This window comes from Trachurus trachurus (genome assembly GCF_905171665.1).
Source record: "Trachurus trachurus genome assembly, chromosome: 18".
Taxonomy (NCBI): domain Eukaryota; kingdom Metazoa; phylum Chordata; class Actinopteri; order Carangiformes; family Carangidae; genus Trachurus; species Trachurus trachurus.
This window is the reverse complement of record NC_139909.1, coordinates 25,370,140-25,387,023: the sequence shown is the minus strand read 5'-3', so window position 1 is coordinate 25,387,023 and position 16,884 is coordinate 25,370,140. Positions and strand designations below refer to the sequence as shown.

The 16,884-nt window shown below is 45.0% G+C and overlaps 1 protein-coding gene across 1 annotated transcript; it reads left to right on the top strand.

Annotated features, from left to right (window-relative positions):
• The first annotated feature begins 475 nt into the window (after positions 1–475).
• dok1b (docking protein 1b) lies at positions 476–15,849 on the top strand. Its single transcript, XM_083992874.1, has 5 exons — positions 476–773; positions 10,868–11,191; positions 12,483–12,582; positions 12,666–12,838; positions 13,487–15,849. Exons 1-5 carry the CDS (start codon positions 717–719, stop codon positions 14,882–14,884), a joined length of 2,052 nt encoding a protein of 683 aa, XP_083849000.1. The 5' UTR covers positions 476–716; the 3' UTR covers positions 14,885–15,849.
• Positions 15,850–16,884: the final 1,035 nt, after the last annotated feature.

Genomic DNA, 16,884 nt, shown 5'->3' with positions numbered 1-16,884 from the left:
TTGCTCTTATAAATAAATGAAAAAATAAAATTAATACATTTGTAATCTGTCCTTCAGCAAGTTACCTCAAAATATTACTGATGACCATTAACACATAATGTTAAAATAGGAAAATCACTGAGGATAGCTTGCAGTTTTGTTCTTGGGTACCACACAAGGTAATTTGGCTCCTGGTTGGCCCTCAGTAATTAACCAAATATACATTTTCTCACAAGTTTTAGTTTAAATCAGTGTCTGTCACTGTTTTTAAATGTTTATGTTTTAAATGAGTCACACACTAAAGCCCCCAGCTGTGTTATCCTCGCATGCACCCAAACAGCGTCTGATGAGGCTTTTATTGTGGAGGCGCTAACCGGAAGCATCGTGTTACCTCTGTTTGTGACTTTCACCGGTCCAGCCCTGCAGGAGGAGTGAGCTGCGACAGATAGGCGACCCGCCGACAACATTTAGACATTATTAAAGTCGGTCGGGACCACCCAGACAGTGTTTGGACCTTTTTCTACTCCCACCATGACACCGTTAACTGTCCGCCATCGTCACCGTGAACGCGTCTTGACGGCTGGGGAGCGGAAGTGAGTGAAGGGGAAGTTGTTTGGAGGAGAGAGGAAAAATTAAACCGCTCAAAAAAGAAAAGAAAAAAAAGTGATTATCTTCTGTCAAGTTCAAGTCAAATCTCGCCTTTCTGGGGGACGGGGACCCACGGAGTGTCAGTGGGCATGGACACCCACGTCAAAGAGGGACAACTTTATGTGCAGCATCAGAAGTTTGGAAAGGTAAGTCCATGAAGAAGCTGTGAGTGTGGTGGAGTGGCTGTGGCGTTGACAGAAATGACCCTAATGAAAAATCTCTGTAGCCAGGGGCAACATACATAATTAATGTTTTTATGATGCTGTAGGCCTATAATATTGAAATGATCTGTGGAATCATAAGAATAAAACAGAAGTTTGTTAAGCAAGTTGTACATGAGGAACTGAAAAACTCCACGAGGCTCTGAAGTCAATCAAAACTAGTGCAGTTACTTCTCAGACGTAGAAAAAAGTTTCTGTGGAATACTGCACAAACACTGCAGGAGCTGAAGAACAAGTGCAACAAGTCTCTAAACAGTCACTGATGGCCATTATAAACAGTTTAAATCCTCATAAAATTGATGTAAATGGTTGTAAAACACAATAGGAAAGTAGGACTATCATATCAGACAAATGAAACAGATTAATGTCAGCAGGTAAACACACTAATGCTCATAAAGATACCAACTGTTCACAGAGATGATAGTATCCCCTCCCATTGAGTAAAAAAAAAAAAAAAAACTACTAATATGCTATTTCCATGTGTAAGCCAGAGGGGAGCACACAAATAAATAGAGCACACACTGGTGCAATTACAGACCAGTCACTGTGCCCAGTGTCTACAAAGGAGAAACCTAGTGGAGAGGCAGAGAGAGAGAGAGGAAGCTATCGCTGCTGATCTGGCCTTGTTTTGATGTGGTGCTTTGGAGTAAAGCTGCCGTAGCCTCCATGTGTGTGAGTGAACGTTCATGTGGATGTGTTTATGAGCTGGTGAAACCCCCCGGTGAGCTGGTCCAAGTCCAGTCAAGATGAAGATAAACTGAGGCAGAGAGAGGACGGGTCGGAGAGTTATTGTGTGTGAACGCAGTCTCATGATGAAAGCTGTAATATTGTTATCACCGTTGCGAGATAACTTCCCACAATAAACACAACAAAAGGCTGCAAATCAGTGGAGTATAGAGACGGAGTAGTAAAAGCTGAGACAGATCTTGTTGACAGATGTGCACATGCAGCTGTTGGACAGTCAGCAGGCCACCTTTATGGTCACATGGCAGCGCTGGCCTGGGCACTGGTAAATGTCAATGATAACACCTTAGTGGGTGTGTGCTGCTGGTCTCAGGCTTTATCCTCCATGCTGCTCTGCCTTTTACTCCCAGAGCCCCACCGAGTAAGAGCTCATCGACTCCTTCAGATTTTCTAAAGAGGGTCTTTGTCTCTCCGTCTCTATCTGGTCATATGACATGGGCCAACAAAATATTCTGGCCCCGCTTCCTGTCCTGAAATCAACCACTCCACAATAGATATTCATACTCCCCCCAAAACACACTCTCAATGCCTTTTATAAACAGTTTACAATAGAAAAGCAGCAAAACAAAACCTCCACATTCTCATAAAAAAAAAAATTTGTTATCTGTGCACAAGAGAGACCAGGGGCCGCCCAGACGTGGATGTGAACCTATCAGTGCAGAAATGAATAGAACAGGAAGTTGAGAGCTGGCTGATCTGAAAGTGTTGAAACTGGTGTGAGGTTAGCATGGTGCATTATGCAATCGTTAGCGCTGTCAGTGGACACACACACACACACACACACACACACACACACACGCTTGCTCACACTTGAGGCCTGTTTCCCACGTGCGTGTTCGGAAAATGTGACTCAAGAGCAGCAGCAGCAGCAACGTCCGACCAGAGAAGATTCTGTTTCTGTTTCTAGCTGCTCTTTTTTTTATTTTTACGACATGTCAAGTAATGGCCATTACCGAGCTATTACAACACAGACTGTTAGGAAGTAAACCACCCAACAACATCTGTGTTTCTGATATGAGCTGTGTCTGAGTTTCTTCTATTTCTCTGTTCCCTCTTTATTTCTAGAGCTGAAATTATTGGTTATCGATTGAATTTGGTGTAAAATTGAATCCACCATCAATATTATTTACTTAGTTTGATATCTCACAGTTTAGGAAACACTGTAATGCAGTGTTTTTCAACCTTGGGGTCAGGACCCCACGTGGGGTCGCCTGGAATTCAAATGGGGTCGCCTGAAATCTCTAGTAATTGATAAAAAATACTGATAAAAATATTTTTTTGACCAATTACTATTTAAAAAAAAATTGTGATTAAAAACACCACACCCAATCTTAAACATGTATTCTATACTTTCACTTTCTCGAATATGAATCGAGTTTAAATAAAATGCAGCATATAAAAATATCTGATATTATATCCAACGCTCACAGGAGATTGTATCCATGTCTGGCATTCATGCAATTGTGTCTATTAGCTCTTTGTTAGTTTCAGTTGTATTGTTTTTTTCTCACTACAGTTTTTTTTGAAACTCAATAAAAAACAATTTGAAATAAAAATATCTGAGCTGGCGCATCTTGATTGGCGTCACAAATTTCTGGCGACCCCACGATCACGTGACTGCTCGAAATTTGCGATGTCAAAATGGGGTCACGAGCCAAAAAAGGTCGGGAACCACTGATATGAGGGGACAGACATAAAAATGAAATGACAACACTTTAAAAAACTAAACTTTGCAGCATTTTATATGAGTGTAAACAGGGTCCCTTTGTTTTTTTTAAAATTCATTTCAAACTTTGCAAGAATTTTGTAGTGAGATGACACACTGAGCTCTATGAACTTGGACACAAAGCCCTAGAAATGAAATGCATCATCAGAAAAAAAGTTGACAGATTGTTTTCTGTTTGTTATTTCGTCTTTTAAGTCTTAATTTGGTGACGCGAGTGATGAGTAGTGATGAGTGTTAACAGGAAGTAAAGGGAGAGGTGAGAGGTTTCAGGTCTCTAGACCACCAGGACGCCCCAGATACTAACAGCGGTCATTAGCTGCAACCTAACCACTAATTGCAGTATAGTGTAATGACTCTTTTTTACACTGATATATGACTTGCTTCCAGCCATCTAAGACACTATAAACATGTTTTAACAGGCAGTGACTCGCGTGTTTGTCCTGAGGGACGTAAACATCACAGGCACAATTAGTGAGTCGTCTCTTAAATCAGAGAAATCTGAGAAACGATAAGCTGTGACAACCACCGCAGTGTTTCCGACTCCTCTCTCTCACACACTCCTGCAGGACACACAGACCCTCTTCTGAAGGTTAACACACACTTCATTACAAAGGTATTCGTGACATCTGAGGCACGGCCGTCTCAGCCAATCGCAGTCAACAACGTCTGAGCGGCGTCGATGTGTAAAGCATGACAAATATTCGGGGGCCACGTGGAATGCCCTCTGAGCTCTGAAGAATGCTGCTGAACTGAGCTTCTTCTGCTGTCGTGGCTCCAAGTTCAACATGTGACGCTGCCGTTTGATTTTATCTGGCGGTGAAACCGAGCGCAGCGGAGCGAGTGTGATGGTGTTGGTGATTTGGAGGGAAAACATCTGTCTGTGTGCGTGTGTTTGCTTGTCCACCAGATCCAGCTCCAGGATGCTGCGACCTGCACCCTGCAAGCTATACTAAGCAGAGTGCTGCTGTTGGCATGGTTACAGTGTGGTAATGGTAAACTGAAGACATCTTCAGCGACCTGACTAGACAGGGTGTGTCAGGATAAGTAGAAATACACACCCTGGAGCTGCTAGGTTAATACAACACAGCAGTGTGTTATGTCTAAACTGATAATTACCTCATTGATTAATGGGATTGGATGTTGGAACATTTCTGCTTTTCATTAAAACAGACAGCCAATCAGACGCTGAGTCAGATTTCTGAGAAAGAAACACCACATCAATTTAGTACAGAGAATTTTTAGTGCAAAGTATTTATGAAGCAGTAACACATAGGAAAGTGTATCTATCTGTGTGCGTACATACAGTATAGGCTATAAATGTGCATGAGTAAGTTTGACGTTGCTCTAACGTGTGATCTGAACACATGGTTAGGAGCTGTGTCCTCCCCCCTCCTCACTGGCTGTTGGACAGTAAAGACCAGGGAACAATCCATCCCATTGTTAACACGTCTTCAGAGACCATAGGCCGATCTTCTGGTTTTGTATGATCAACGGATAATCGAGCATTTTATATTTTCACAAGCCAATCAGTGAGATCTGTGTGCAGACATTAGAACATTTCAATAGTGCTGGTCTGCTTATCATTCGTTCCCACACTGCTTATCGTTTCCTCCTCTTATCGAGCCTGATTTCCATTTCCGGTGGATCATTCAAGCAAGAAAAGAAACAACAATATGTGGTAAGCAAAACCACCAGCAGATTGTTATAAAAATCGGATTAAATATGATCAATATTATACTGATTAAGACATTTAATGTTTGCTGCTTTTCTTTTTTTTTTTTTTTTTTTTACGTGAGTTGAATGTGACTTTCTCCATAATATACATAATGAAGGAGGATTAGAACTTGAAGGCAGAATCACTGATCAGCTGATCAACAGAAAAGGAACAGGCAGTAAATGTGATCATTTATGGTGAATAATAATTAATGACTGCTTCCTGCTTCTCAGGTGTTTTTTTTTTGCTTCTCCAGACTGAATATCTACAGGTCGAAGTTAAACAAAACAAACTTTTTGAAAATATTTCAATAAGAAAACTATAGGGTAATTAATCAGAACCAAATAATCAATAATCTCACAGCAGCAGTATGTGACACTTCAAGTCAGAATGTAACACAGTTTGCGGTCTGACTGACGTCATCGTCTTTCAGCCCTCGGTCTGTGAGGACGTCAGTACTTAGATGATATGAGGCTGGTTGAACTTGACTGGTGCTGCATCAACGTAGAGGGTGATCTTATATTAAGTGGATTTTTTTCAGAGATTCAGAGAATCTAAGACTCATTGCTGTAATTTCATTAATATTTGAGCTCTGTCTCAGTTTTGGTTCATCACTTTCAGGTAGTCAAAAAAAGAAAGAAAGAAGAAACCTGTTACTCCAATTTATTTTGCAGACACAGATGAGGATGAAGCTGAGAGCAGCTGAACTCTGGTCAATGATCTCTCTCTAACACACACACACACACACACACACACACACACACACACACACACACACACACACACACACACACACACACACACACACACACACACACACACACACACACACACGTTTGTATGGCTATCTTTGTGAGGACACTCACTGACATAATGTTTTCCCTAGCCCCTTACCCTAACCTTAACCATCCAAAACAAATGCCGAACCTTAACCATTACTCTTAACCTAACTTAAACCTAATTATAATAGCCTGGTTATGATAAAGTCTTCACCCTCAAACAGCCCTTGGAAGGACCGGCCAAAATGTCCTCAGTTTACAAAAGGTCCTCACTCTGATGGTTTAAAACTCAAACGGGTCCTCACATGTGTAGCTGAACAAGTACACGCACACACACATATTGCTCCTGCATGTGTCTCTGAGGTCAGGCTGTGGCCAGTGGGAACATGGCTGAGTGGTTTGGTTAAATAACAGTGACGGTGAGGGTGGATAAATGTGCCCACACTTAGATACATATCATTATCATGTTCTAATAATTTAAACACTGGGGTCGTTGAATCTTATTCTAAAATACGTAACAAGATCTTAAAAACAACAAAACCCGATGATGTAAATTCATTTAAAAAAAAGATCAGTCCAAACAAAAACAACTTTGAGGCTCTGACAGAAATAGTATCATCACTGTTGTGTGTACAAAATTAATTCGCAAGAAAAACACAAACCACGATGATGCCAGTGTTGAAAGGCAGAAAGAACAAACAGGCCAGCGACGGTTTTACAAAATACCACTGGATGATGCATGATGGACGTCACTCCTTGTATTTACATTGTTCCTGCATTGTAGAAAACTTCCACCTGCTCACAGTCTGTTAGTAACAAGGTGTTAAAAAAGGAATGTTGCCGTTGTTTGAGCTCTTTCTGGTCTCAGGTCTATTTTAAAGTGCACATATAGGTCAGTGTGACAGTGACACGGAAGGCCGTGTCCTGTTTGAGCCGTGAAAAGGAGAAACACGAGCGCACACATGCTCTTGTATCACAGCTGAGTGAACAGGCAGGACATCAGGGAGGAAGTGTCTCTCCCTCCCTGTCATGATCCTTTTTGCATAATTTCCACTCAGTGTATTAGTGGATGATAACGCTCTGTTGCCTTATATGGAGCAGTCGTCTCACGTGCAGGCACACAAACACACACACAGACATACTGACCATACTACAAGAGGGGTTAGTGTTACACCCTGCTCATGTACGCTGATCCAAAAGAGCCAGTGTGTGTGTGTGTGTGTGTGTGTGTTCGTGCACTTGTGCACAGCAACAGATGGTCCAGAATGGATCAAGGGAATTTTTTAAAAACAAAACAATAGAAACACATGCATGTACACATCTGTACATGCACGCAACTGCAGAGACACACCTGGACGCAGAAGAAGGAAGCAGACAAAATCCCGCGTGATGACAGTCCCACGCATTTCCTGTCCTTTCTGCCAGCGGGTGTGTGTGCTAGAAATTGATGAAGCTGGCTGCCGTGCACGTCGAGGCCTCTGTTCTCGTCCTCTCTTTGTCATTTCTGCTTTTACACGTTACGCCGTCACATATGGAGAAATAATAGTGGAGAGTCATAACTGCGGGTTAGATGCGTGATCATGCAGCCTGTAGCTGCTGCCCTGTGGCTGCACTTTTATCAGAGCCATCATGCAAATACAATAATTATACCTTCCAAATGAATCACTTGACGCCTGTTCTCATGCTGTGTAGAGGTCAGGTTCATCAGCGGTGGAAATTTAAAAAATGTGCATTAGTTTACATTTAAATACTGCACATACAGGAAGAGTAGTTACATGCATAAGTATTTTTACTTACAGGGATTTAACTTTAACTCTACTACATTTCATCCTTTTTACTCTGCTCCATTTATTTGCATTTCATTTGCCAGCTTTAGCTTTCCTGCAGATTAAGCAAAACAAAAGCTCCGGCTCCAGAAAAAATGATTTTCATAGATGAAGCAGCAGCTCTGTGTTGCTTTCTTTTTCTTTCACCATTGGCTACTGAAGGAAAACATGTGGACGCTGCCTCCAACACTATCAGAGCTGTTGTTTGCTGTCGGAGCATGACTAACACACTGGCAGGCTGGTGTATGTAATCGTTCACTTGAGCTGGAATATCTCAGCAGTTATGCAAATAGAAACATATCTATTTATATGTTGTATCTTAAAGGTCCAGTGTGTAATTTTATTTCAAGGTTTATTGGCAAAATCTGAATATACTAACTACCAATGAATAGCCTATTTGTATACGTTTATAATCGCTATAAAATAAAATCTGTTTGGTTTTCATAGCCTTATAATTTTTCTTCTATATCCACCTTTTTCAGAACGTCAAAAACGTAAGCCAGTTTTGCTCTTCCGGTGGAATTTTATGTTTACGTTTCCATGGTTTCGGTAGTCGCGGTAAATGCATGGATTTTATATTTTTCAATGAAAATCTGTAAAACGCATGCATCATCACACCAGCTTTTAACAATGGATATCACACAAATTGACATCCGTGTTAAAAGCCAGCGTTAATAGATCCATGCGTTTACCGCAACTATGACAACGACTGAAAACCATGGAAACGTAAACGTACAATTCCACTGGAAATGCAAAACCGGCTTTCGGTTTTGACCATAGATGACGTTCGGAAACTTTAAAGGCTACATGAAGCTAAGGGTCTTGCTTAGAGAGTGTCGCCATATTGTGCCGCCATGTTTATACAGAATGGAAAATCCAGCCAACCAGAGAGCATGTTTCAAGAATTTATAAATATAATTAATGAATAGATAAATAATAGAATCGTAATGCTAAGATGTCACCGTTTTCCCCTTATTTTACACACTGGACCTTTAATGGATTTCTACATTGACATATTTAAATGCTGTTTAATGAAGTTAAGAATTTAATAATTTGATTGTAAAGCTTATGAGTCATGTTCCGGTAACAACCAGCAGATACTCACTAGTATCAGTTTGTTGGTTTGCTGTGTTTCAGTCACTGGGTCAGAAGCTCAGGATGCGTTCAGGGACCTGCGGTTGAGCTGTCGTGTTTCTTCTCTGTAAGCTGGATTTCCTCGCTGGTTGAGGGATTTTTTACAAACTGCTGACCTTCCTGTCTCAGGCTCAGCGCTCTGACCGTCAGACAGAAACTGTGAATGTAGGGGAAAACACAAACACACACACACACACATAGGTGAAGCATAGTGTGATATGGGGCAGTTATAAAAACGCACACACAGAAATGTCCACAGGGCACAAGGGATGACGGGGACTTCCCGAATATGTTCTTCTCCTTTGTCCCACGCTGTTCTACCGTATTTACAAGTAAACTCATTTCTACAGGAGTGATTGTGCACCGTTTCACATGTAGCGTGTCATCGTGTCCATTCTTAGCCGCCGAACATCTGGGGTCTAGCACACACACACACACACTCCCGCTGTGCGTCTTATTGTTCGCCGTTGTGTCATATTGTCCGTTCATGTCCGTGTTTGGTCCCTGAGGAGGAAGAGCTCATTGTTTGCTCTTCCTCCTCTCTGCTGTCACCTACTTTGGAACCAGGTCATATTTTTAACCTGTTATGGGCCACGGCACATTAAACAGAGGTCAACAATGCACAATATAGTGGATATTTATTACACAGAAGTGGCAATAAAACACAGCTTTATGATCACAACTCAGGGAATGAGTGAGAATAATATATTATACGGTAACTTCAGGTTAAACAGTGAGGTTTATCTGATCTGGGTTCATTTGAATCTTTTAAAATCATGTAATTACTCACATGTGGTTTTTTTTCTTAAGCTGGTTTAGTGGTTGCATTTAACTTTCTCTTATTTGGATCAAATTGTAAAAAACCAGACCAGCACAGCACATGTTTTGATTTTTGGGGGTAATGGTTCTTTTCTCTGTGCAGTGATGACTCATGCTGTAACTGAATGTAGAGGAAACATTGGTTTGTGCAAAAGATCTGAGTCAAACTGCAGGAGATTTATCACCACATGCCTCCTACATGAAGCCTCAGTCAGCAGAGCAGAAGCAGGAGAAAGACCCAGAGACGTCGTTTTTTGACTCACTTCGTCTCCCGACTTCAAACGTTCACATTTCCTTTTCTCTCTCTCTATTCATCCAGTTTTGATTACTCGTACCTCGTATCTGCAACTTGTCCCGTATTGCCCTCGCAACAAACCCACATGCAAAAATGTCTTCCCCTCCCCTGAGAGAGGTGAACAGGCCAGAGTCACATTTTCTGTTTCTGTTTTCACCCTCTTCTTTTTCCTGTCATCCTCTTCCATCCTCTGCATTTCCCTTGCAGTGTTTTCTATTTTCAGTTTTAGTTTATCTTCAGAGATAGCTTAATTGCCATTTTTGCGAATGATTCCGAAACCTCTCGGTTCTTTTTTTGAATCTTGAGGGGCGTGATCAACGGTCGCAGACCAAATTATCTCTGGACGCAGCTGAATAGTCCTGCAACCAAACGGAGCAAACACTTTGTGCTGTGGTGGTTTCCTGTTTGTCTTTTAGAGAGAATAAAAAAGACCATCCAATTTGTTTATTGGTCTCACACTGCTATCTGTCTGTCATCTTATCAAACCCTAACCACTGTAGACAGATAGTTGTGATTGGCCCAGCCTGGCTCAGGACGGCTGAACATCTGTCTGACATCTGTCTGAGGGGGTCCAGGATGATCTGCAAGAGTGAATAAACATGAGCTTTAAGAAAAGAATGAACACAAAATAATAAATTATCTACAAAAGCAAACTAGAAAGAGGAAAACATTAAAAAAATATATGCATTTGAAATAATAAAACAAAAAACCATACAGATAAACAAAGACAAGAATAAAATCAAGAGGAAAAAGTCAGGAAATGTTTGAAAGTCCAATATTTGCCCGTCTTTTAGCTCCATTTTTGGTCTCCACCATCTCCTGAGGAAAATTGTCCTCCACAAACCACCAGATCACTTTGCGTTGTCCACTTTTAGTGCTGGGCAAGTGGTGCATTGTGGGTTTTCACTGAAAGCAGCTTTAACAGGGCTATGTGTTAATATTTTGCCTCTCTAACTGTCTTTCTTTCTCTTTCATTCATCAGAAATGGAAGAAGAACTGGTTCGTCCTGTACCCTGCCAGCCAAAATGGCATCGCTCGCCTCGAATTCTTCGACTCGCCCTCGGGTGGAGGAGGTGGAGGGGGCGGGGGCACGGGAAGCGGGTCCAATGAGAAAACCAGGAAGCTGGACAAGAAGATCATCCGCTTGTCCGAGTGCATTTCCATCCTGCCGGCGCTGACCGAGAGCTGCCCCAAAGACAACATGTCGGCGTTCTGCGTGGAGACCAACGACAAGACCCACGTGTTCGCTGCGGAGAAGAACACGGCCAAAGACTGGATGGACACCATGTGTGACATCGCCTTTCAGGTACGGACCGATGTCACAGTGTGCAGTGTTTGCAGCAAGTGACTGAGACGTGGGTGGACGTGTGAAGTGCAAACTTTTCGTTGCATGTTTTAAATGTGTTTGGTCAAACTAAAATAGACTCTCTGCTCTGTGATGTGTTTGTAGTTCTCTAAGTTTGGTAAAAAGAAAAAAGAAGAAGCTGAAGAGCTGCTGCTTTAGGTTTAGTTTTCCACTGGGGTCGATGTTTAATTCTCTTTGTTTGGATGTGTTTGCATCAGTCCTCCAAAATTTCCCACATGCCCCTGGAGTGTCGTCGCGGGCCACGATGTCTATTGCGTGCACTCGCGCACATATTCACATAACACACACTCGCAGAGAGGAAGCCAGAGGGAGTTTCCAGGAGGAGGACTCCATCCGCTTCACTCTGTGGCACACACACGCACAAACCTCTCCAACTCTTTATTCTCTTTCTCTTTCCTTTAAAGGGATAGTTCAACATTTTGGCAAATTGGCCCATTGCCATAATCCCTATAGTCATAGCAGTAGATCCGTTACCTTTAGTTGTCGGTGCAAGCTATTTTTAAAACAGTGGAGCAGAGCCACGAGCTGCTCAGAGTTACGCTACAGAGGCTCATGGGATTTCTTGGTTTCCCTCATCAAACTCATCAAATACACAATCCAACAACTCCAAAACGCTCTGGTGTGACCTGCACATTCACTATGCTATGAGATAATAACGGAACGTTACAAGACAGAGTTGTTTTCGAGGCAAATGCAGAGACTGCTTGCCGAAAAACAGTCCCTGATGGGTACGTGTATTAGCGGTTTTGCATGAATTTACCTCGAAAACAAAACTGTCTCGTAACGCTCCGTTATTATCTCATAGCGTGGTGAATGTGCAGGTCACAACTTGTCCACCAGAGTGTTTTGGAGTTGTTGGATTGTGTATTTGATGAGTTTGATGAGGGAAACCAAGAAATTCCATTAGCCTCCGTAGCGTAGCTCTGAGCAGCTCGCGGCTCTGCTCCGCCGTTCTAAAAATTAGCTTGCACCGACAATTAAAGATAATGAATCTATACCCCTAAAACTATAGGGATTATGGCAATTGGCCAATTTGCCAAAATGTTGAACTATCCCTTTAACTTGTCTCTCTCTGGATCCACTCTTTGTTTATTTGCCGGTTCCTCCAGCTCTCCTTCACCCACAGAAGAAACTCCTGCATGTCACATGAAGAAAATAAATGATCGACTTCTAACATTAATTCTATGACAGCTGGTTAATGATCGGTCTCTGTGCATGTGTGTGTTGAAAGGGAGGAGGCGGCAGCTGCAGCAGTACGACTGCAGACGCTAATGGAGGACCCCAGGACCTGCAGATGGCTGAAAACCTCATCTACTACTCCAGAGAGGAAGGTAAAGGACACGAAACAGTTGCAGGACAGACGACTGATAATCATCAACCGGAAGAACTCATTTCCCCGTCTTCTCTTTTCAAGTGAACGAGTTTTGGGTGAGCGTCCAGCGCACCGAGGCGTCGGAGCGCTGCGGGCTGGCGGGGAACTACTGGCTGAAGGCCGAAAACGACGTGCTGATCCTGAAGGAGCCCAAGACCAAGAGGAACGTCCTGGTGTGGCCCTACAAGCTGCTGAGGAGATACGGCAGAGACCGGGTAGGTGACGGACGGGACAGGAAGACGCCTCTCAAAGGAGAAATGACAAAACGTCTCCTCTTCTTCTGACGAGCGCAGAGAGAAAGGGGAAGTTCGCTGTGTTCAATTTTAGCACAGAGACTGCTACAATTGATCAGAGTTAGGAAGTGCACAGAACGTTTTTAGTAGCGGTGAGTGCACATGTGGTCAGGGGGCTCATGGTAGAGATATTGAGCTTTACAGTCTGAGGTTTTTTTTGTGTTGAGACCAGGATCTGAAAATGACTGGTGACCTTTTATAGAGGGGGGGATAAGTCATCTGCATGCTGTGTTTATTTATGCTTTTGTCAAGACTGACAGACAAGTTCAAAAGATGCAGCTTCTTTGATGTGCACGCTGTAGTGAAGGGTTATCGAACCACACAGAAACGGTGAGCAGTGAGGCAGAAATATACATACACTGACGAAACAGAGAAGTGAAGTTCAGTGGAAAAAACGAAGCAAGAGTCCTTTGGTGCCAAGACAAATGATAAATGAGCGATGACTGGAAAAGAGCACAGGAACCTCTGTGACCAGCTTCCATTACTTCAGCCCCGTTCTGGCATTACGGACACCTCTGTATATATTCAGTAATCTTATTTGTCTCCGTTTCCTCTTCTTTCTGTCTTCAGGTGATGTTTTCTTTCGAGGCAGGGCGACGCTGCGACTCCGGCCCCGGGAACTTCACCTTCGAGACCAAGCAGGGCAACGAGATCTTCACGCTGGTGGACCAGGCCATCCAGTCCCAGAAGGCCCTGGCCGAGGAGCGCCACCTCAGCCTCAACTTCGACGCCGACTGCCCGGCGTCGCTGCAGCACATACGCAGCGCCTGCGCGGCGGCGGGGAGCGGCGGCGACAGCAGCAGCTGCAGCAGCCGCGAGGCGGACGGGGATTCGGGCGGCAGCAAACCGGGGTCGGCCGATGGAGTGCTGGGGAAGAGGGAGGTGGGAGACGGAGGAGGAGGAGGAGGAGGAGGAGGAAGAGGGCAAGGAGGTGGAGCAGCAGGACTTAAAGGCAGGAGTTTACCAGATCCACCAGCCATGTTGGGGGTGTTACCAGGGGGAGGGACCCCTCCTCGTTCCCCCAGGGGGCAGGGGGCGGGTAAAGGTGTTTTGTCGGCAGATGATCAGGTGGGTCTGTATTCTGAACCGGCCGACTCGGTCCGACAGCCCCTGCTGAGCTCAGACTGTCTCTACTCGGACCCGGTGGACAGCATCAAGTGCCAGAACCCGGCCAGCCCCCCGATGCCCACCCCGCGCGTCCGACCGGTGGGGGACGAGTCGTCGACGGGCGGCGTCCAGGGCGACCAGCACCACGGAGGCACCAACCACAGGAAGCCGCCGCCGGACCTGTACTCGCACGTGTACGACCGGATCAGCCTGGAGCTGAACCAGAAAACCAGCGCTCTGAGTCTGAACGGGGCGGCGGGGGGAGGGAGAGGAGGAGGAAGAGGCGCGAACAGTAACAGGCGCCCCCCCGGGGGCCAAGCGGAGGGCTCCTCCTCGCCTCCCGCTGCGCTCCCCGAGCACATATACGATGAGCCGGAGGGCTGCGCCAAAGGCAGCACCAGCCTGCCTCTTAGTTTGGGGATGACCATCTACGACGAGGCCCGCTTGGACGTGGTGCCCCCGTCGGGACTGGAGGGGACTTACAACACCCCCTCCCTCGGGAAGTCCTCGGAGCCCCACAGACACTCTCCCCCGCAGCTGGGGCCGGGCCGCGGCGCCCCGCAGCCTCCCAGGGGGCCCAAACCCGTTACCTTCCCCAAACCGGGAAGGGGCGTTTTTGGTCGGAAGGAGCCGGTGCCGCTGCCTCCTCCCGGGAAACACGGAGGTCCCGGCAGTAATGTGAACAACAACAACAACAACATCTGGGGGGGAGGAGGAGGAGGGGGAGGGGGAGAGGGGAGGGAGCTGTACAGCAGAGTGTCCAAACAGAAGCCTCTGCCCGCTAACTCGTGGTACAGCCAGCACCACCAGGGGGCGCTGAGGTCGCCCGACATCATCTACGACAACCTGGGAGATATTTGACATCTGGAACGACGAGACGTTCGCTGGCTTCTTTTATAAAGAGGAGAGAAGGATGTCGACGCCTTTATCCTTGCAGTTTTTTGCGAGGACTAAGCACATTTTCTGGTTCCCCGTCCGCGGACTGGAATAATTATTTGAGACAGTGGATTCATTTGGAGTGGATTAGCTCACAGCTATGAGAAAAACCACATCATGACTGCATTCTGTGCATCTATTGTCGGGCCACCCTCTGTGTGTGTGTGTGTGTGTGTGTGTGGATTCGAAAAGGAGAGAGAGTGAGTGTTTGCATGGTCAAAACCATAATTGGTGTACCAAGCCACAGTGTGGTTGGAGCCAGGCACTTCACTTTAACGCACACACACACACACAGGCCCAGTATGAGTTTGCCAACAGGACCTGGGCCTGCAGGCTTGACTTTAACAAGCTGAGAGAACGGCCTGGCTCCTCTCGTCTGAACAGTCTGCCATGCTTATGAAGTGACTGGGAAACATGTCTTTGCACTGCTGCTTTTCCGTTTCTCTGCGATGTGAGACAACGTAACAATGAGGGGATGTTGTCCCACCGGTGTGGAGGAGTTCCACTGAAATAAACTGGAGTTTCTTTTTGTTTTCTGGACTGATCGATTATCTATAACCCCGGCAACACAGGGAGATGTTAAACCTTTTTCAGCCCAGGACACTAATATGCAACGTGGCTGCAAATTTCAGGATCCACTAAATGGAAAAAACATTGTTGCTACTGTTTTGAAGGAAGGTGGGACTTTTAAAGACCCCGTCTGGGTCTGGGAAACAGACACACATGGCTCATGAAGGGGTCATAGGGTCACATGGTCCTCATGGGGCCCGGCACAAGATAATATTATTGAATCCTTTGTGTTTCTGTGTACAGATAAACTAAATATCAAACTAATCAATCCCATGCAATGTGTCAATACTGTATGTGTCACAAACAGCTGTGCTGTCTGTAAATAGAACTAATAATAAATGTGGCTCAGAAAACCTGTTTCTCAGTCGTGGATCTGTGAAGAGCAGAGCTGCATCACTGCTTCCCCTCATCACCACCCAATCAGACACAGTTTTTTTTATTTTTGCCCTCAAAAGACTTTTCTGTTCTGGAGCGAACGGGACAGTGAAACAGTCTGACCTCATCCTCCACCTCCCTCCCTCTGCCACGCTCTGTTTTTGTTGTTTCACTCCGTTTCCAACCACTTAATCACACCGTTAAAGTGGAGCTGCGAAAAACGAAACAAAGACTCTCTTTCTTACTTTCTTGTCTTTCTTACTTCCTCTCTCCCTCCCTCGCGCTAATGCTGTTGTTTGGTTGCCGTGGCGACAGGTAATGGCGACTGGTTTGTGTCGGACACGCCGTGCATTTCAACTGCGGAGAGAGGGAGACAGATACGGTTAGAGGAGGCAGCAGGAGCACACAGGATGGAGGGAGGGAGGAGAGGAGAGGAACGGAGGGAAAGTGTGGGTGGTTATCCAGAGCTGAGGAGGAGGAAGGAGGGACGAGAGTGAGTCAGAGAAGAGATGAAAAAGATGCTGACAGGATGAATGCTGGCTAGATGAACCTGTCTGTGTCTGGTTGGCTCACAGACAGGTACAGACTGTTCCCTTCACTGCTGCTCTTTATCCCCGTCATCCCCATTTATCCCCCTTTCTCTCTCTCTCTTCCTCTCTCTTTATTTCCCCACCTGCTGCTGGAGAACCTTCTGCACAGGAAACTTCTCCAAAAGTGACTGAATTGCATTTGGAGGGTAAATTTCCTAACTCTGTCTCTGCCTCCCCACTCACCCCCTCCTCCTCCTCCTCCTCCTCCTTCCCCCTTCCTCTCTTTTCTTTCAGACCGAGCAGGGGAAGAAAAACAGAGTGAAAGAGAGCGACGACAAACTTCTGTCTTTCTCATTAAACTCCGGTTGAACTCATTAAAAAAGAAAAAAAATGAAAAATGAAAAAAGAAAAACACAGGCACAGTGGGGAAAGGGCACACACACACACACA